The sequence below is a fragment of the Ixodes scapularis genome, unplaced genomic scaffold, assembly GCF_016920785.2.
Source record: "Ixodes scapularis isolate PalLabHiFi unplaced genomic scaffold, ASM1692078v2 ptg000769l_1__unscaffolded, whole genome shotgun sequence".
NCBI lineage: Eukaryota > Metazoa > Arthropoda > Arachnida > Ixodida > Ixodidae > Ixodes > Ixodes scapularis.
The window spans coordinates 344,198-363,250 of NW_024610033.1; the positions used below are offsets into that span (position 1 = coordinate 344,198).

At 46.7% G+C, this 19,053-nt stretch overlaps 1 protein-coding gene across 1 annotated transcript; it reads left to right on the top strand.

Moving 5' to 3' along the window:
• The first annotated feature begins 15,702 nt into the window (after positions 1-15,702).
• On the top strand, positions 15,703-17,425 carry LOC121046865. The gene is made up of 3 exons (XM_040501551.1): positions 15,703-15,724; positions 16,164-16,303; positions 16,460-17,425. Exons 1-3 carry the CDS (start codon positions 15,703-15,705, stop codon positions 17,423-17,425), a joined length of 1,128 nt encoding a protein of 375 aa, XP_040357485.1.
• Positions 17,426-19,053: the final 1,628 nt, after the last annotated feature.

Below are 19,053 nucleotides of genomic sequence, written 5' to 3' on the forward strand. Positions count from 1 at the left end.
CAGATTTACTGCTTTGAAGTAGAACTTCTTCTTTGGATAGCTAGAAAACGAAACAAGACTTGATATTACTATAAGTATTAAGGCGAAATAAAAAACAAGTCCGATTTATGAGTACTGTAAAAATGAAATTATATGGGGAGTAGCCAAGCGTAACCTGAACTTCAATTTTTTGTGCGAGTATGCTTGGTATCTCCAAATCATGCTATCAAGTATCGCTAACAGTTTCATTTGTCGGACTGTCGAGTGTCGTCCCAGGTGGACGGGATATTATGTAACAGATTTTTGTAATGCGCACAACCAACATTCCACAATTTTGTAATGGTTGTCCACAAGGAGCACAGAGTATCAATGCAGCTTTCCTTAAATCTGAAACAGCAGCTTTGTTTCTGGGTCAGAGCCACGGCACCAGGTCTCAGCCTGTCATAACCTCCAAAAGTAAGTTAATGTCATAAAAGCAACCCTTCCCCCCGAGACTGCGGAGATAATAGGATGACAAAAAACACACGTCTTTCCAGACTTCTGTGCTTCTGTTGTACCTTAAAGGGATACTTCAACGAAATTTGAAATATTCCCGTCGTATTCAAAGATAGGTTGAATATGATCCACAATATCCGTAAATGACAATCGCACGTTTGTATTTTGAGCCTGGTGGCTGTATTTTTCGTTATAAACAGCCCACTCTGGCAAGCGCTCGGAGAAGGCCCAGCGGAGACCACGTGACATCCAACGCAATCGTGACGTACGTCGTCTCAGGACGAGCAAAGCTACGGCGAGGCTGACATCGAGAGGATAGCCTAGTCGTTCCAGCCACCGAAGCGGCTGGTTTTGAACGAATTTTGAGTGACGGGTTAATTTTCTGTAATCTTGTAGGGGGACAATAGCGACTTCTGCGACACACAAAAGGCATTCTCAGGAAGAAGGGAGTTCCTCCTGCCCCTCTTCTCTCGTCGTGGCCGGAGGCGAGACAACCTCCGTCACTAGCTGTCAAGGTTCCTAGACGGGCATTACAAGCGAGGCGTTAGCGACATCCACCAGGTGCTCTTTGCTAATCGTTTAATTTGTTTTAAAATTCCTTTTCGTGACTTTTTTAACAAGATATTGGTATGTTCAATGTGATGCTGCTCCTTTGAACACATATAGACCAAAAAATGAGCGCCGAAATTTCGTTGTAGTATCCCTTTAATCTCCGGTCTAAGTCCACCCTAACCTTCTGTCCACATCATGATGAATTTGCTCTTTCATGTTGCAGAAAATAATGCTGGTGATTATTTTTTTAATGCTATGTAAGCATGCGAGGCATGAATTTAGCGGACACACGTTTATTTGTTCATTTTCTGTCAGTTTGCCGCCATAAGCTCCACGACACATTGGAGTCCTCAGAAACTTCTTCAAAGATTTTCGGCAACCTTTGTTAATCGCCTAGCAAGGTCTTTTGATGTTTGCATCATTCCTGACCATAAAAGGTGAACCAGAATGTAAATAGTCCCCAACCAACATGTTGCCTTTCTTGAAAAGTGAAAAGCGCTTGTAGACTTGCATTTTGCCCAAGGTGTCGTCCTTATAGGAGCCGTTTACAGTTGTTTTCTACTACTTTTGGACAAACATCATAAAATCGCCAAATGTTGCCTGTACCTATCAACAAAGAGCAAGTATAGCATGACACAGAAATTTACCTGAAACTATAACACTGGGCAGACCGACGAGTGTTAATTACGCTATAACGATACCCGGTGGCGTGATTTGTTAATACAGAACGTAGGCACATAAAATCCTGGTTACTTTTGGATGCCCCCTGGTATATTAACATTTCTAGAGCTATCTTGAGATTCAGTGAACACAGTAGCGATCATTCGACGGTATTTAACAGTGATCCATTCACATGACACGCAAGCTGTGTTGGCCAAGTTTTCAAAGCTTTCTAAATAATTTTAAAAGAAGTGAACCAGTGGTTTGAGAAAAACAAAATCGGCAGCACACTCAAAGGTCACAAGCAAAGGAAAAAAATTTTTAAACATCCTGGTTGTGAAAAGGAAGTCATAAAACAAATTTACAACGAAAAAGAAAAATTTTAGAGCTAGGAGGAGGAGGAGGAATAAACGTCTTTATTTGTCTTCAAAAGCTAGCCCATCTGGCTAGGGGAGGCCGAAAGCCCCACCCGGGGTAAGGGTGCAGGGGGCCCGGTTGCGGACCTGCCTGTCCCTCAGTTCCCGAGCCTTCTGAACGGCCCTTCGCTGTCCTTCCAGTGTCGTATCCTTGACTCCGGCGTCCAACATCTCAGGCAACGTTCCAGGCGCGCCTACCGGACTGCAGTCCCACAACACGTGCATGACCGTAGCCTTTTCCCCACATATAACACACGCATCCGTTCTGTACACGTCCGGAGCCACATACCGGCCCAACACCGGCGTGAAGATGCATTTCACTTGAAGCTGCCTTAGAAGGACGGCTTCCTCTCTGCTTAGGTTCTCGTGCGGAGGGGGATACACCCGCCGCGCTTCTCGTTTCGCTCGTAATACTTCCCCGTAGCCCACCGGAGCGAACACCGCCGCCCCACCGAAAGCCCGGCCTAATAACTCTCGGGCCATTCGGTCAGGAGCGACATTGCCGCCCATGTGCGCAGGGGTCCACACCACTTCCACCTCGTTACGAGGTTTGCACAGCTTGGCGACTAGAGGCGGAACACGACCGCGCGCGTACCCCCTCACCGCAGTCATCGAATCGCTTAGCACTGCTTTAACTCCTGGCAGGGAAACCGCTAGGCTTATGGCAATTCCTTCTGTTACACAAACATCTCCGCCCCTAACACTCAGGGCCGTCTTGATTTCCCCGGTGGCCAGATCCGTGACAACCGCCACCCCAACTCCATCACGTACAGCTGCATCAACACAGACCGCTCCTCCAGATTTCAAGAACAGTCGCTCCAGAGCTTGCGCTCTGGCCGCACGACGCCCAGCGTCCCTCGTGGGGTGCATGTGTCTCGGGATGGGGCGCACTTTCACACATCTCATGGTCTCATTGGGTAACTCAGCTAGTCCGGTGTTTCCACGACTTACGCCGACTCGGGCGAGAATTTCTCGTCCAGCCGCAGTACCGGCAAGCCTTAACTCCTGAGCTTCTCGGTGTGCCTCAATCATCTCGGTCACCGAGTTATGCACCCCAAGGGCGTCCAGGTCGGCGTTATGCGTGAAAGAGAGCACCCCCAAACCGGCTCTGCAAGCTTTCCGCACCATCGCATCCAGCTTGTTTAGCTCGGCCTTCCACCATTTGAGATATGGCCCTACATACATGATATGGCTGAGGGCAAAAGCCTGGACTAGCCTCAACACTTCCTCTTCTCTGATGCCTCGTCTCCTACTGGAGACCCTCTGTATTAATCGCATGGCTGCCAGGACCTTTGCCCTCAGCCTGTCTAGCATGGCGGAGTTGCCCGCCTTTTCTTGTAACACCAAACCCAGCACCCGAAGCGTAGGCACTTTCGGTATCAACCCTCCGTCCGCGTACAGTAATACTTCTTTCCACGAGCTTCGATGTTGTTGACACATTAAGTACTCAGATTTTTCTGGTGCACACACCAGTCCCGTTCCCTCTAAGTTTTCTTCCACCAGTTCGATACCTCTTTGCAGGGTCCCTCTCACAACTTCGCGTCGTTTGTCTAGACACCACATAGTAATGTCATCGGCGTATACTACATGTGGTATTCCTTCCCGACGTAGAGCACGTACTGCATCCACCATCACTATGTTGAACAACACAGGAGATATCACTGAACCCTGTGGTGTGCCAGCATTACCTAGGTTCCCTTCGCCTACCTCCAGATCCCCGGCCACCAATTTAGCTCTCCTGTTAGACAGGAAATCCTTTACGAAGGCAAAACTTCTATTCCCTAGCCCCGCCTTGCTAACTCCGGTTAGGATGGCTTCATGGGTTACTCGATCGAACGCACTTTTTAGATCCAGACCTAGAATCACCCCGGGCTTCTTGCTTTCCACCACCTCGTGTTTTATGATGAGCATGGCATCTTGTGCACCCAGACCCTCGCGGAAGCCGATCATTGAGCTCGGAAAGTACCCTTTGCTTTCCAAGAACGCTTGCCATCTCCTTAGGATCATATGTTCAAGGAGTTTACATACACACGAGGTGATGGAAATTGGCCTGAGGTGTTCCAGGTCCGGCGGCTTGTTGTGCTTGGGTATTAGCACCAGCTTTGCTACTTTCCAGGGCTCAGGGAGGGCTCCCTCTTCCCACACCTTGTTGTACAGGTCTAATAGTTTCTCTAGTCCCTCATCTGATAGATTTGACAAGACCGAATTACTGATCCCGTCCAATCCCGGAGCTGAGCGACGGTTAGCTTTAGTTAGTGCCGCCCTAAGCTCCCACATCTCGAATGGTTTGTCCAACTCTGGATTCTCTGGCCCTTCGTACCGTACTCCACAAGTCTTCTCACCTTTGCCCAGGAATTTGTTCTTAAGCCAATCTTTGACCTTTTGTACCCCCAGATCCCTTACAGATCTGCCGACCACTTCCTTAAGCTTGCGGCCCTTTGCCGCCTTGGTCGAGTCCTCGTTCAATAAGTGTCTAAGTAGTTGCCATGTGTCTCCACAATGTAGGCTGCCCTCCGCTCGCGCGCACACGTCGTCCCACTGCTGACGGGACAGCGCTTCGCAATGCTTCCTGATTTCCCCATTAAGCTGAGCCAATCTTTTGCGCAGGGCTCTGTTGCGCCTACCAGTTGCCCTCCACCTCATCCTGATAGAATCCTGTGCCTCTAATAAAGATATCAGTCGGCTATCTACTATGCCCCCTACTGCATTATTTATTGCCTCATCAAGGTTCACTTCCCTTCTCGCGCTTTCAACCGTATTCGTCAGTTCCCTCGACCACGCTTCAACGTTCTCAATGGGGCCGCTTGGGCATAAAGCCCTGAAAAGGTCCCAATTGACCAGGCCCTTTACTCTCCACTGCCGCGGTTTCTCCCTCAATGGTACCTCAATCTCCACTACCCGGTGATCGCTGCCGAGATCTTCCATTAGGTTTTCCCATGAGATCCTAGCGTCATTGACGTAGACCAGGTCAGGAGTTGTATCCCTATCAGCAAAATGCCGCGCAGCCCGTGTGGGCAGGCCAGGATCCGTAACCAGCATTAACCCCACTTCCTCCGCGTCTGAGAAAAGGTTCAAAGCTTTTCTAGTGTTGTGGCCATGTCCTAGAGTTTCATGGCTAGCGTTAAAGTCCCCGGCCACCACTAAGCTTCGTCCGTCTGCCCAGCGGACCGCACCGTGCAGAATGTTACTGAACCTTTGCCGTCTAAAGTGGGGGTTACTATAAATGTTGCATACGCATACTCCCACCCTGCCCACGAGGACCTCTACTGCGATTCTTTCTACATTTTCATCCCCATCCATACAGTGTACTAACACCGGCCACTTTCTTCTTACAAACGTACAAACTCCCCTGACTCTACCAGGGGGCCCCCCCTGCGCCCTGTATGCCACATATCCCGGTAGGGTTACACATTCAATCACAGTTTCCTGCATCAAGATAACGTCTGGTTTGCGATGCCTACTCCTGAGAAATTGTTGCAACCTGGCCCTCTTGTTTCCATATCCATTACAATTCCAAATCCATATGAGCAAACTATCCATTCCTGTTTTCAAGCTTTTCGACCCTGCTTCTGATACCGTCCACACACCTGCAGACGTGTTCCAATTTAGACATTATCTGGGCCATACTCTGCTCCAAAACCCCGAACCTTCTTTCCCAGTCTACCTGGCCTTGCACCTGCTCTTTTCCTGCCGCGATTCCGACGGCTTTGGCCTTATCCCCCACGACCTTACGCTTCATAGGCGGGCTATTACCGCTCGCGTCAGACGATATTTCCATCTGGTCTACCTTACGCGTTAGCGCCTCGACCATTGCTTTTAGCTCTTTGTTTGTCTGAATCAGCTCTTGCCGTTCCCTTTCCATGACTTTCATCTTCTCCATTAGTTCATTATCCTTACTACCCTTCCCAGTAGAGGGCTTTTTTGCAGCAACCTGAGCCCACGACACCTGGCGGCCTGTGCTACGGCTGCGGCTCCGCGAGGTACGCGACTCCACGGAGCTTGAGCGCCCCCTACCTACGGCGGGGAAATCGCCACCAGTAAACCGAGGGATCGAGGGGCTACGCGCACGTGCCCCGATCTGGCTCCTTTCCCATTTCCTACTACGAACAATGTAAGGTTCACGAAATTTGTTCTTACACCTTCTGTCCCCAGTCTCGTGCGGACCACCACACAGCTTACACTTGGCCATACACTCATGTCCGGGCGTTGGGTCTTTGCCGCATCCCAGGCATCGACGAGCGCTTGGGGTCGGGCAGACGTCCGCCCGGTGCCCGACTTTCCCGCAGATTCGGCATACCTCGTAGTGCTTTCGGTATAAGGTGCACCGCAGCACAACGCTATCGTAGACCACGCGAGATGGGACCACCTCCCCCTCGAACACCACAATCACAGCACCAGATGAACCGATGCGCTCCGCCGCGATAAGGGACGGATTCCTGGGACCAAGCAGCGCCTCTTCGATCTGCTTCCTCGTGTGCGTCAAGGGTATCCCGCGGATTACCCCCTTTGCACATCCTTCGGGGACTGTCGCGTAAGCCCGTGCCTCGTACAGGGTATCACCCATCTTCAGGGCCGTGATTCCGACGTACTTCCTTGCGCGCTCCTTACACGAGCAGCTTATTACAATCACATTCTGGGTGCCGTTGATACACACCAGGTCTTCACTTGCCGCTGGGAGCTCTACACCGGCCGCGTTCTTGACAGCCGCTGCCAGAGCTACGTCTGAGACCCTTTTTAAATCCAAGCCCCCGCGGGGCCTAACGATGATATTTTAGAGCTATATTTACGGCGCGATACGAATTTGTAGTTGGCGCCCGCAGGTGCCGCTGAAAAGTGGCCGCTATTTGTCACGTGACTGCCCGCTATTTGTCACGTGGTGCCTGCGCTCTTTCGGAAGCTTCCTGTGGTCTCTAAAAGTTACTTATTCATCTTCGTTTGAAGTATAACAAAAAACTAAGATGAATAAGTAACTTTTAGAGCCCAAAGGAAACTCGTGAAAAAGTGCAAGCAGACGTGATAGACCTGTGCGCTGGTCAGATGACGGTGGCGGCGCCCTGGAGCAGACGAACTTGCGCGGCGGCAGTGAAGAAACGCGTTGAACCGGCGTCGCACCATGCTCAGCTTGCAGCGGCGGCGCGACTTTGCGGAGGCAGCGCAGAGGCCTACCACGTGATCAGCGGCGGCTCCCGCGGGCACCAACTACAAATTTGTTTTGCGCCGTAAATATAGCCCTAATAATTTGTTCTTCGTTGTAAATTCGTTTTATAACCTTCTTTTTTCATCTAGGCTGTTTAAAAAAAGTTTTTTTTCCTTTGCATGTGTCCTTCAAGAGTGCTTATATGTAGGTATGCAAAAGCATTATTGTGTTCGCTCCCCATCTCCTCAGTACCCTCCCCCTCCCCTCCTCCTCAGTACCCTCCCCCTCCACTGTAACCTCCCCCTTTTTATTTTTGTTATTTCTTAGTTGTTTCTTTTAGTTTTTAGTCATGTGACCAATGAGGTCACATGACCCTGTGCTCTCTCCCCTTCTCTGCACTCCCCCTTCCCTTTTTTTAATTATTTTTAAATTATGCACCAATTCATTTTTGCCACTAAATTTAGAGGACTAATCACGTGACCAGATATTCAATTGGTGCATAATTACACACCAATTGATTTAAAAGACCGTATTTCTGGGCGGACACCACACAGGCCAGCATTTTTGAACAATGGGACATCTATGCTTTCGCATAATATGTTCAGCACACCATTTCAGCTACATAGGCCTGTAACAGACAAGGCTACAAAAATCAAAAGGGATAAGCCTTACATACTCAATTTTGACTTACATGCTCAATTTTACCATCCCCTGGTAAAGCGTGTCCGTGATTTTAGTTGCCAAGCTTGATGTCACAGGCACGTTGTTTACAATGGCCTCGTGAAGCCCACCGAAACTAGGCAGTATGAAAGAATGCCCTTCATCGTCAGCCTGGATGGGCCTGTTCATTTTGTGAAGAAAATAAAAAGTAGTGTTGTTGATTTTAAACCATCCCATAAAATTCCTATAAAGGAATACATGTTAAACAGATCCTCTATGTCATGAACAGAGGAAGCTTGAGATTATGCACTTACATTTCGAGGCTTGACATGCTTTCAACGTCTCCATTAGACGCCTGGCTGCAGTCGTCACTCGCCGAGTGGATTTCCTATAATATAGAAACCAAAACTTAGAGTTACTAAGAGGCCACATGAATGAGCATAATAGACATACAGTCCGGGGAGAAGGTAACTACATGGCAACAAATACATAACATACCACTGCTGATTGCAGCATTTAGCACCAGGAAATTATCTCCAAAACCAGCACTTCGAAAGTTTTGCAAAACATTAAGCTTACGAACATAGTGGTCCACAGAATTTAAGCAAGACATACTTCAGACTTGAGATAGAAAAAAAAAAAAGGAACAATTTCAGAAGCGCCTTTCAAAAACACAGAGGACACACTTCTGGGGTTTCTATATCTCAAAACGGGGACCGACTCAAGGAAGGAAAATGCAGAACGCCTTTTATTGAGAATTTCTGACGATTGCTTATAACCTTTAAATCAGAGAACCACGGATATAGGGAACAGGGGACAATACCAAGCGCTACTCACAGCTGAAGTTTTACCGAAAACACATACACTATTTATAAATGCATGCAGGTCCCCGGCACAAAAGCCAAACTCTTTCTCGGTTAAGTGCACAGACGGTGCGCCTACACAGCAATCCGCACACTTTAAAGTGCCTGTCGTGTTTTCTTCTCCGTATAAACCGTCTAGTCTGTGCTTAAGAGTCAATAACAAAAACAAAAGATAGAGGCATGCGTAAAAATACACGCTGTGCAGTATGTTGACTGTGCGGTGTCAACTATATATGAAATACCTATGACTTGAGAAAGAGTACACATAGGGCAAACGGGGAGGTGCATAAACAACAGGGTATGTGAGCATGCTCTAACTGGAACGGAAACCCACGGACAATCTTGCTGTTCATTGTGATAGGTGCCCTACAGCTCCTAATCTAGAAAAAAACAAATGGTAGTAAAACAAAAATAAAACTAATAACTTTCTGAAGCCTACAGCAGAAGGGCGAAGGGCAAGAATTGCTGTGTAAGCGCACCGTCGTTGCACTTAGCGAGAAAGAGTTTGCCTTTTTGTGCCGGGTACCTGATTCTGTATAAATATTTTCAATGAAACTTCACTTGTAAGTAGTGCTCGGTGTTGTTCCGTGTTTTCTATATCCTTATGTTTCCGAGGCGCTTTTCAAATTGAATAATGTACCAACTAGCCGACCTTTCTCCCCCATTTTATCGAAAAAAGCAACTGTCTTGCCTACCAGTAAATCCATTTTCATACAATAGAAGGAGTTCAGAAAATATGCTTGATGTTGACTGGATCACTATTAATTAACCTACAGTAACCATTAGCTCTGAACAATCCCTTTTACAGAGTGATTTCCCAGTATCATTACAGAAAATGAAGATTCAGAACCACACCAGGAGTTGCACAAAAACTGCTAGTGCCTAGACTCACTTTCACCTCAAAAATCAAAGTAGAGCAAGTCCTTGCAGCGCTTTCTTAATATTTAAGAATTTCCTCTTTTATGTAGCATATTCAAGATACCCTTATGCACATACAAGGTCAGTTATTTGGTACTTTACTAAAATATATACCTTTCAAACCCAAAACCACCGTAATTCATTCTCCGACAACATTGTGGGGTCTAACTCGCGCAGAGGATAAACTATATGCACAACACTTTTTTTCTTGTGGTTAGAATGAATATAATGGAAAACCTCAAGGGCACTACAAATTTTTTTTTGCTGCTATAAAAATGAGTTGTGACCACTACATAGATGCAGAAAAATGTGTTCATACAGTGATCACCAGGGGGGTAGCCAACGCTCCTGGCTGCATCACTCGAATAGACGACATACTGACGATCTCATCACTGTCTGTGAGGTCCAAATAGTCATTAAAATCCTTGTCCAGCACCTGCAACAGGAGAAGACGATTTAGGAAGTTCACCTAACAATTTAAATAGGCCTCAGGCATGATATGGAGGCAAAGCACACCAAGTTTTAGCTCAATGCAACGCCTGCGTGTCACACAAGTAACTATCAACAATTATGAGAAAAATTGTATCGGCAGCGATGCCAGTGCTGCCCTGAGACTGCAGAAGAAGTGAATTGCACACACAAAATTTCAGCTCTACTCGCAGCTCTGATAGTCGAGCTCTGTCCGTGGTCATTCAATTGATGTCTCTTAGCAATATTTTTCACGCTTGTTCACTGGAGCATTGCCGATAGGTACAGAAGAAACAAATTAAACAAGTTTAATAGCGAGTTTGTTTCACACGCACCGGCACCGTTCGAGTTCTGTCCCAGAATTCATCGCGCTCGCAGAGTGTTGCACGGAGAACTGGATTGAAACGAACTTGCCAAGTGCAACGAGTGCAGAAGACTGATGCTGCCGACATCTATGTTGTAGAAAAGGTACCGACCTCAAACCGAAACAAGCGCCTTTCTGTTCGGAGTGATGGGTGGGAATGCGAGAGTGCAGTCGCTACCAACGTTAATCCACAAACGTTGGTCGCTGCAACCTGTAGTTTATATTTGTGATGACTTCAAGGAACTCGGCTGTCGTAGAGATAGTTACAGATGGTGTAAATTTCCGCAACCAGCTGTCTACAAACCAGCTGGTTGCGATCTTTACACTGAAGAAAACTGATGATGCTGTCCGAGCAGAAGCTTGATCCGTTTGAGCATGATATGTGTGAACCACTGAAAGGGTAGGCCTTAAAACTAGTCCGTTGGAATATCCAGCAAAACTTTTCGTGGGACTTTTGATTTCGATCGTCATTACAGATGGATCAGATATTAGCCTTGGTGAGGGCATCGAGAACGAGAGCTTTCTCGAACAAAATACGATGGGGCAAGTTAGCTGACGTAGGTAAATGTTAAACATGTTGATGTTGCCTAAGCCTCGGGTAAAGTCACTATGTTTAGCTTTCTCTCATGCTTATTGGGCAGTCAGAGGTTTCTGCTGGGGGAGTTTTGTCGACAAATGTTGAATTTTTCACCCGCACACGGATAATGATAAACCTCTCGGGGGCCGCTGATGTGTTTGTTCTGGGCATTTCTTTACACACTGGTATATTTCAGCATCTGTATGGCAACAGAGTGACTTAAAACCTGCAAATAAAGCATGGTTTGTCAATTGCTTCTCTCTTGAAATAGCAGACACTCACAATTCAAGCTCGCATTTGATTCCGTTGCTTGCGGGACAAGATTTCTATCAGAAGATCTACTTTGTTTCATTTCGGTTCCGCGACACATTGTAGCAGACAAACCCTCGTCGTCCGCTCCCGCTCCTCGCCGAAGCGAGGCATGACAGGATTGCATTTTGGCGCACTCTTGATTTCCTCGGTGCAGCGAGTGCATGCACGCGTGGGGTGTCAGCGATGAAACAAACTCGGAGAGTGCAACCACTCGTGGAGTGCCGGCTGAAACGAACCCGCTCCACGCTGCAAGTGGGCACGCGTGGGCATGAGTGCCGTAAATGGTGGTCTGAATTGCTACACTTTCTGAGCTAACTACTTTAGATGAGATTAGGATGTAGCTCTCAATACATGCCTTGCACGTGACCTCACATCAGCCGTATCTTCTGCAGCATACATATCGCACCATCCCCTCGGCCATCTTTACTTGTTCTTGCTGAGAACAAATTCGATGGTGCGAAGTGTATGCTGCCGAAGGTACGGGCAAAGGGGCATGGTACGGAGCAATGGCGGCTGATACAATGTCAATGCAAGCAATATATATCTATAGACCGTTTTACTGAAAGAGGGCGAAAGAGAAATGGGGAAAAGGCTACCGGCACTGTCCCCCTCGTTGGGTGGGTAAAAAGAGTGAAAGTCCCAGATGAGAGGCTTCGCCGGTGTTGGGTGTCTGCAGTGCCCGAACTTTGTTCGCGCTTTCTTCTCTGTTTTAAATTTGCAAACTTAATTAGAGCCACGGGCCTTGATGGCGACAGTCCCCCGGTCATTGGGACACCATTGCTCGGCCATAGGGTGCGCGAATAACGACAGAAAGCTTTGAATATTGTCCGAGGAGCTATGTAGCTTGCAAGGAATCTGCCAAGGCGAGAGCGGCTGCAACGTTCTTAAGCTTAATCGCTTTCCACATGACCCCAGTCTCCGGCAGCAGTGGATTGCGTCCGTAAACCGAAAAGATGTTTCCTCAACGCCATCCTCCTGACTGTGCTTGGAACATTTCGTTAATGGAGCGCGCACCAAACACTGTAACGCCGATGAACATGGGGTACACACGCAAGGTGCGTACGAGTTTTCTCGTGATAATTGCTGTTTCAGCTTGTAAAATTTTGTAACTGAATTTATCTTAATATTGATATTTTGCAGTGGTGACATTGACTCGATTTTATCATCTACAACACTTAGTTTTAAGGCTTATTTACACCGCCGGGTGTGGCTGGCAATCGTTGAAAAGTTAGTTCTATCGGTTTTCCTGGATCGCGAGCTCCTGCGCGATACCAGAGAGCCGGCAAAAGCACTCCTTGGAATGCCGCTGGTGGGTTGTTTCCGTTGATTGGGCGCTTTGGAGCACTGGATATTCGCTGCAGGGTATGTCTCGTGTGTTGCGGTCTGCGTTTTCGAGCCCAGTGTGCACGTTTCTTTCTTTAAGTCATGGCATCCGTAAGTGTGGCGACGGCGGGAACAGCGGCAGCAAACACGCCAGCGATAAAAATTGGAGGCAAGTACTCAAAATATTGCATCAAATAGTAAAATAATTCGTGGTTGCTTTGAGTGAGGCTTTCTGCGGTTCGATATAAGCACATCTAGAACGTCTTCATCGTTCATCCACATGGAAAATAAGAACACGGACACGCAACATAAGAGCAGCGCAGCGAAACGATCAGGGCAGCTCCGGGTGTTTCCAAAAGTTAATTGAGGTTCCCATGTCGTGTATCGCTTGTTGATTGCTAAAAACGGCTATGTTAAAATAGGTCCATTGCAAGCAAAAATGGATAAATGGTTTATCAGTTCCAGCCATGTGCAAAGCGATAGAGCTTAAAAACGTTGCAGCCGTACTCGCCTTGCCGGATTCCATGCAAGCTACATAGGTCCTCGGACAGTATTCGACGCTTTCTGTCGTTATTCGTGCACCCTGTGACCGAGCAATAATGTCCCAATGAACGGGGGACTGTCGTCATTGAAGCCTGTGGCTCTAATTAAGTTTGCGAGTTTAAAACAAAGAAAAATGAGTGAACAAAGTTTGGGCACTGCATACACCAGACACCAACGAAGCCTCTCATCCGGGATTTTCACTCTTTCTACCCACCCAGCGAGGGGGAAATTGCCGGTAGCACTTTCCCCTCTCGAAATGGCACTACCCACGATAAAACGGTCTATACATAGCTTGCATGTTACGTCACAACGCCCTGCCCTGTGCCGCCATTGCTACATACCAGCCGGAGAACCTTGTGCTCCGTGCAGCCCGTGCAGCCGTCCGCTTTCTACGCAACTTGATTGCTTGCCGTTCCTTTTTCCTGCTGTTCGTCGGACATTATACATTGTTTAAAGCGATATAGTATATCGAGAAGTAGCTTAAGCTACCTTCTTGGGTGAAAAATGCAGTCTCCGGAAGAGCGGATGCTGCCTCTTTGCGGTGGTTATTTTGATCAGCTGGTTGGTCCTACAAGAGCCGGGTACGTGAAAAAAGTGGAACTTTGCGTCGGCGAGGGCACTTGACGACCGGCGCAGTTTTCTTCTAGAACGGCGAGGAGACATACTAAACGTTTACCGTGAGCATGACGCTTCAAGAGATGAAGGTTTTCAAGTCTTTGAAATAGCACTACTGCAGGGGCTAGAACCGCAGGCGTGAAATCCATGCCGAGTATGAGCACTCTGCAATGAGTAGTTCGTGTATGCGAGCGCAAATGCCGGGATTACCTTTCTCGGTCGTACCCCACATTTGAACATCGTGATTATGGAGTAGTTCTCAACCGTCGTAGACCGTTTAGGCTTGCGTAGCGCGCGCATGTGGTAAGCATAACGATAGCTTACTCGTTTTCGCAACGCCGTGCGCGTCCTTCGTCATTTAACAAAATGTATGTACCAGACTCAAATCCTGGACATTTGGCTGTCTCGACCGTGACCTGACAAGGAAGGTCGGGACCCGGCATCTTTTTGTGAAAACTCGGGACAGTTCCGCGATATCAGGGACGGTTGGACTTACTTGGAAACAGTCGACGGTAGTGTCGATGTGGCCGCTGAGTACAGGGCAGGCCACCACGGCATCCTTCAACCCACGAAGGGTTGCTGTCGTCAGTTGGCATTTTCTCTTTATGTTTGCATGTGGAACACACACGAGGCACATTCCGCTCGCCATGTTTACACGACTGGTAGTGGTTCCAACCACGACCAGTTCCAACGGCGCTTACTCGCGTTTTCTAAAGGCGCTTAAAAATTTCAAATACTCAAAAACAAATTTCCTCTACGTCTCAACCTCACGAGCTCCACTAAAAAGCTACGCCTAGTTCCGTGTCCTAGGTTGCGGTACCAGCGGTATACATTGTACCACGTGCTTTGTACGCGGCGCTGAACGCGAGTTTGTGGATTGGATTGGCTCTGCCAAGACAACCCAAAGCAGCCAAGCCCATAGCGTCGAAATTGATTGTACAGAAGGTACAGAAGCTACAGAAGGTACAGAAAGCAAAAAGACGTACTCAAAAAAAACTTTTTTTTTCCCTCCCACGAATAAAAATTAAAATCTCTCGAGGCATAAAAAAAGTAGAAAAGGAGTCTTTGCTTTTATATAACCTGAACCAAACTCAAATAAACGTTTTTTTGTTTTTTTTTTCGTCGGTTTGTTTTGCTTGTCTTAGACTGGTTATGGTTATGTTGTGTGTATTCGTGTCAATTTCGCCTGCAACGTTTTCACCTATTCCCTGCTTAACGTAGCCTACATTTAAGTCATCTCATGCCTTAAAACAAAATACTTTGGCAATAAAAAAAAAAAAAAAAACTGCATACGACCTTGTTATTTCTAAAGCCACTAAATAAGCGTGGCACCAGTCATCTCCTTCCCGCAAATAGCCGGGGCGCCGGGGCAGGGGCTACGAGCCGAGAGTCGCGCCTACAGTGTGTTGGAATCATGCCGCTCGTCAGTTTGATCTGATATCGTAAGTACATCTGGACGCCGCCATCTTGCTTTTGGGGTGCGCACATCCTTGTAAAAAGATAATCTTGAACTATAAACTCGTTTTCACTACGAAAAAAAAAAAGCGCGTTTTGCGCTTAGTTCATACGCAGCGCGAAGCGGACCCTGCAAGATGTGTTAAGAAAACAAACAAAAATGTTTTTACTTAAATAACCGGAAAGAATGAACACAAATTCGGAACGAAAACAGACGCATACAACTCTGAAAGATGATGATGAATTTCTTTATTGAGTAAAGATGGCTCGATGATGTTTTAATAAAACAACCAATAACTTCCCTTGTATGCGCATAAAAGTATCTCAGCGCTCCGCGTGAAAAAGAATCGGGACTTCTTTTTACTATGATTCTTGACGTGAAAACGAGTAAAAGCTTAAGAAAGAAAGAATAGGAGACTACATACAGCTACCGTAGTACAGCTGACTATCAACGATGTTTAAGTTTCGACTACTTCTTCCTTGCGCGTTTTCTTCCTCCATTCAGAGGCAAGCAGCCATTGCATGTATGGGTATTGATGACAATGAAATGAAGCCAGTCGTCAGACGCACGATACTTGTGCCTTACTGTGTATTACACATTCACTCCTTGTCCTCTCGCTCCTGCAGATGCCTGGAGTGCGATATTTTTGCTGCCCTAAGTGCAAATGGAGGACGTTCACCCTGAGGGCGTTATTCCGGCATTTTCACGGCAGTCATGGCCACGAAGGAAATTGGACTTGCCGGCTACAAGGCTGCCTGAGGACATTTTCTCGTTATGTCCCATACAGGAGGCATGCTACCCGTACCCATGCCACCTTACTTTAAGGTGACACCGCTGAACATTCCAACAAGCCCCGTAATGCCAGAAGTAATCAGTGTTTGCCCCCGGAGGACGTTGAGGGCAATGAGGAAGTCGAGGACAACGTGGAAGTCGTTGACCACCAGATGCAAGATAATGGAGATCTAGTAAGACCACTTGCTCTACTGTTCCTTAAGTGGAAAGAAGGAAGACGGCTTCCAGAGTCTACATTGCACGAAATTGTAAATGACATCCTCTGATATCTTGAAAGGTTTGCTGAGCACTGTACACTACCACAATCTGATGTCAATTTGCAACTACAGCTCAAGTCCCAGTCTCTTATTGACCTAGAACAACTCCAAACTAGTTCTGGTCGGAGTAGCTACTGGAAAGCATGCTTTCCATTTGTGGAGCCCGAGTGTGTGTTCTTGGGGATAGGTAAAAGTGGAAAAAGACAGACTTTCCAGTATGTTTCAATCTGTAAAATGCTCAAGTGCATACTTGAAAGCCCTGTAGCGTGGAGCGACTTCCAGAGCCAGCCCGAGGAGGATGGTTATTTGTCCACTGTTTTTGACGGTACAGCCCACCATGATCATGCCTACTTTCAGGGTGACCGGAAGAAAATCTGTGTTCAACTATACAGTGATGAGTTTGAAGTGTGCAACCCTCTTGGAACTAAGAGAGGTAAACATAAGCTAACAGCAGTGTATTTCTCTGTTCTAAACTTTCCCCAAAAGGTTAGATCCCGTTTGTCAGGGATACACCTGGCCCTGCTGGTCAAAGACAAGTGTGTCGCTTCTTATGGCCTGCATAAGATCTTTGATCCGCTTGTACGTGACATAGCTGAGCTCGAAAAGAATGGCATTATTGTGAATGGGGAGGTTATCTATGGTTCAGTACTCGCAGTGACTGGAGACAACCTCTCTAGTCATAGGCTAGGTGGGTTTAAATGCAGTTTTAATTATGGCAGAATCTGTAGATTTTGCTTGGCCCTTCACCATGAGATCGCACACAAGCATCTTGAACAAGATTTCGTTCAGCGGTCTCCTACAGGACACAGACATCACCTTGACATGTTAATGTCAGGGGCACCGTGCAGTTCTTTGTATGGAGTGCGAGAGCCCTGTGCCCTGAACTTCACTGGCTTTGAGCCAACAGAGCACCTGCCTCCCGACGTGATGCACGATTTGCTAGAAGGTGTCATACCTTTTGTGATGAAGCATGTGATTTCGCACCTCATCTCTGGTAACTTTTTTTACCCTGAGTGCGCTGAATACATGTATTCTTGACTTTGACTATGCACCGTGTGATCTCAGAAACAAGCCTGAAGAGATATCCAGTGGTTACCTGAAGGGCAAGTCAAATATCTGGGGCAGTGCTTCCCAGATACTCTGCTTCTTTAGACATTTTTCTTTGTATGTTGGGCAGTCTGTTCCAGCTGGAAATGAGGTCTGGGCAACATATTTGTTGCTTAGAAAGATCGTTGAGATTGTCATGAGTCAGAAGATCCCTATAACACATGTTCCTTATCTTCAGAGACTAATCCACTTTTTATGTCTTGAGTTTAAAGCACTGTTCCCATCCACAGCCGTCCCATGCAAGATGCATTATTTGACGCACTACCCCTCCTACATAATGAGGTATGGTCCTCTGGTTAGTTTGTGGGCGATGCGTTTCGAATCGAAGCATCAGTATTTTAAGGACGTCTCCCGCAAGGTTCGAAACTTCAAAAACATTGCCAAAACGTTGGCAACCAGACATCAGTACTTAGAGACTTACATTGCCCCACAAGTCAGTAGTGAAAACCAGATTGTCGCCACAGGCTGCAAGTCGGTGTTGTTCGAGCATCTGCCAGAGACGATCAAATCATACATTGTGGTACATGATCTTGCTCGAGAAAATGTAGTTGTTTTGAAATCGGTTGCCATTGATGGTTTCGTCTATTCTGAGGGTAGTGCACTGGCCCAGAATGTAGGTGAAGATGACCATGCAGAGTTTGTGCAAGTCTGTGAACTGTTTGCTGTGAATCGAAAAATTCTGGTTCTCGCACATGTGCTCGACACAATTGAATTCGATGAACACCTTCATCTGTATGTAGTGCGTGTGACAACTGAATGTGTTGTTCTGAGCGACGTGCTTAACTTCCAAACTGAGCCACTGTTTGTAATGAAAAAGATGGACAAACATGTAATTAATCTACGTCACAGTTTGTTTTGAGTGTATGGCACCACAACTCTTTAGAGCTTTAGCTGTATTGTAAAACTTAGTGCTAACTTTTTTAATTGTTTTGCTTTTCATTTTGCTTCAGTGCCCTAACATGTTTTTCCTTTTTGAAATGGTTCTTAATTTTTGTATAGCTGTGTCATCTTGTAACTATCAATGTATTTACTGTCATAACTATATGTATCTTGCTGTTCTTGAAATCTCCCCTTTCTCCTTTCACTTATGTGATGCCTTATGGTCCCTTAGGGACTGTAAAATAAATGAATGAATCTTTTTGTGACGATGAGAATAAAAGTAATTGACCCAGGGTGGGCAACCTGAGGTAAAACTGATGTGAGTCTGTGCTTATTTGTTGAAAAATAGACCAGCCTGCTAGCTAAGAAACCAGATGTTAACCTCTTTGCTCTTGAAGATGAGGTCAACCGATTCATTATCTTATTTTTATTGGACGAGGCGTGAGGTCATGCCTCCCAGGGAGAACATTGCGGGCGCATGTGCAGTGGGACCTTTTCCGCAGAGAGCAGCTCAAGCTCGGAACCTTCATTTCATTCTCAAAAGAAATGCAGAACTAATTTGCAACGTCACTAAAGGGGTGAGGTGACGATTGTGGTGCAACGAACAAGACAAATTCTTTGTAATATTGACTGTTAGTCCATATTATTTGCTGACATATTAATGGTTATTGGAAAACTTC

Coding starts and splice junctions, on each gene's coding strand:
- LOC121046865 (XM_040501551.1), top strand. CDS start 15,703: ATGATTCTTGACGTGAAAACGA. Junction 15,725..16,163: donor GATTCTTGACGTGAAAACGA/GTAAAAGCTTAA, acceptor CCTTACTTTAAG/GTGACACCGCTGAACATTCC. Junction 16,304..16,459: donor TGCAAGATAATGGAGATCTA/GTAAGACCACTT, acceptor TTGCAACTACAG/CTCAAGTCCCAGTCTCTTAT.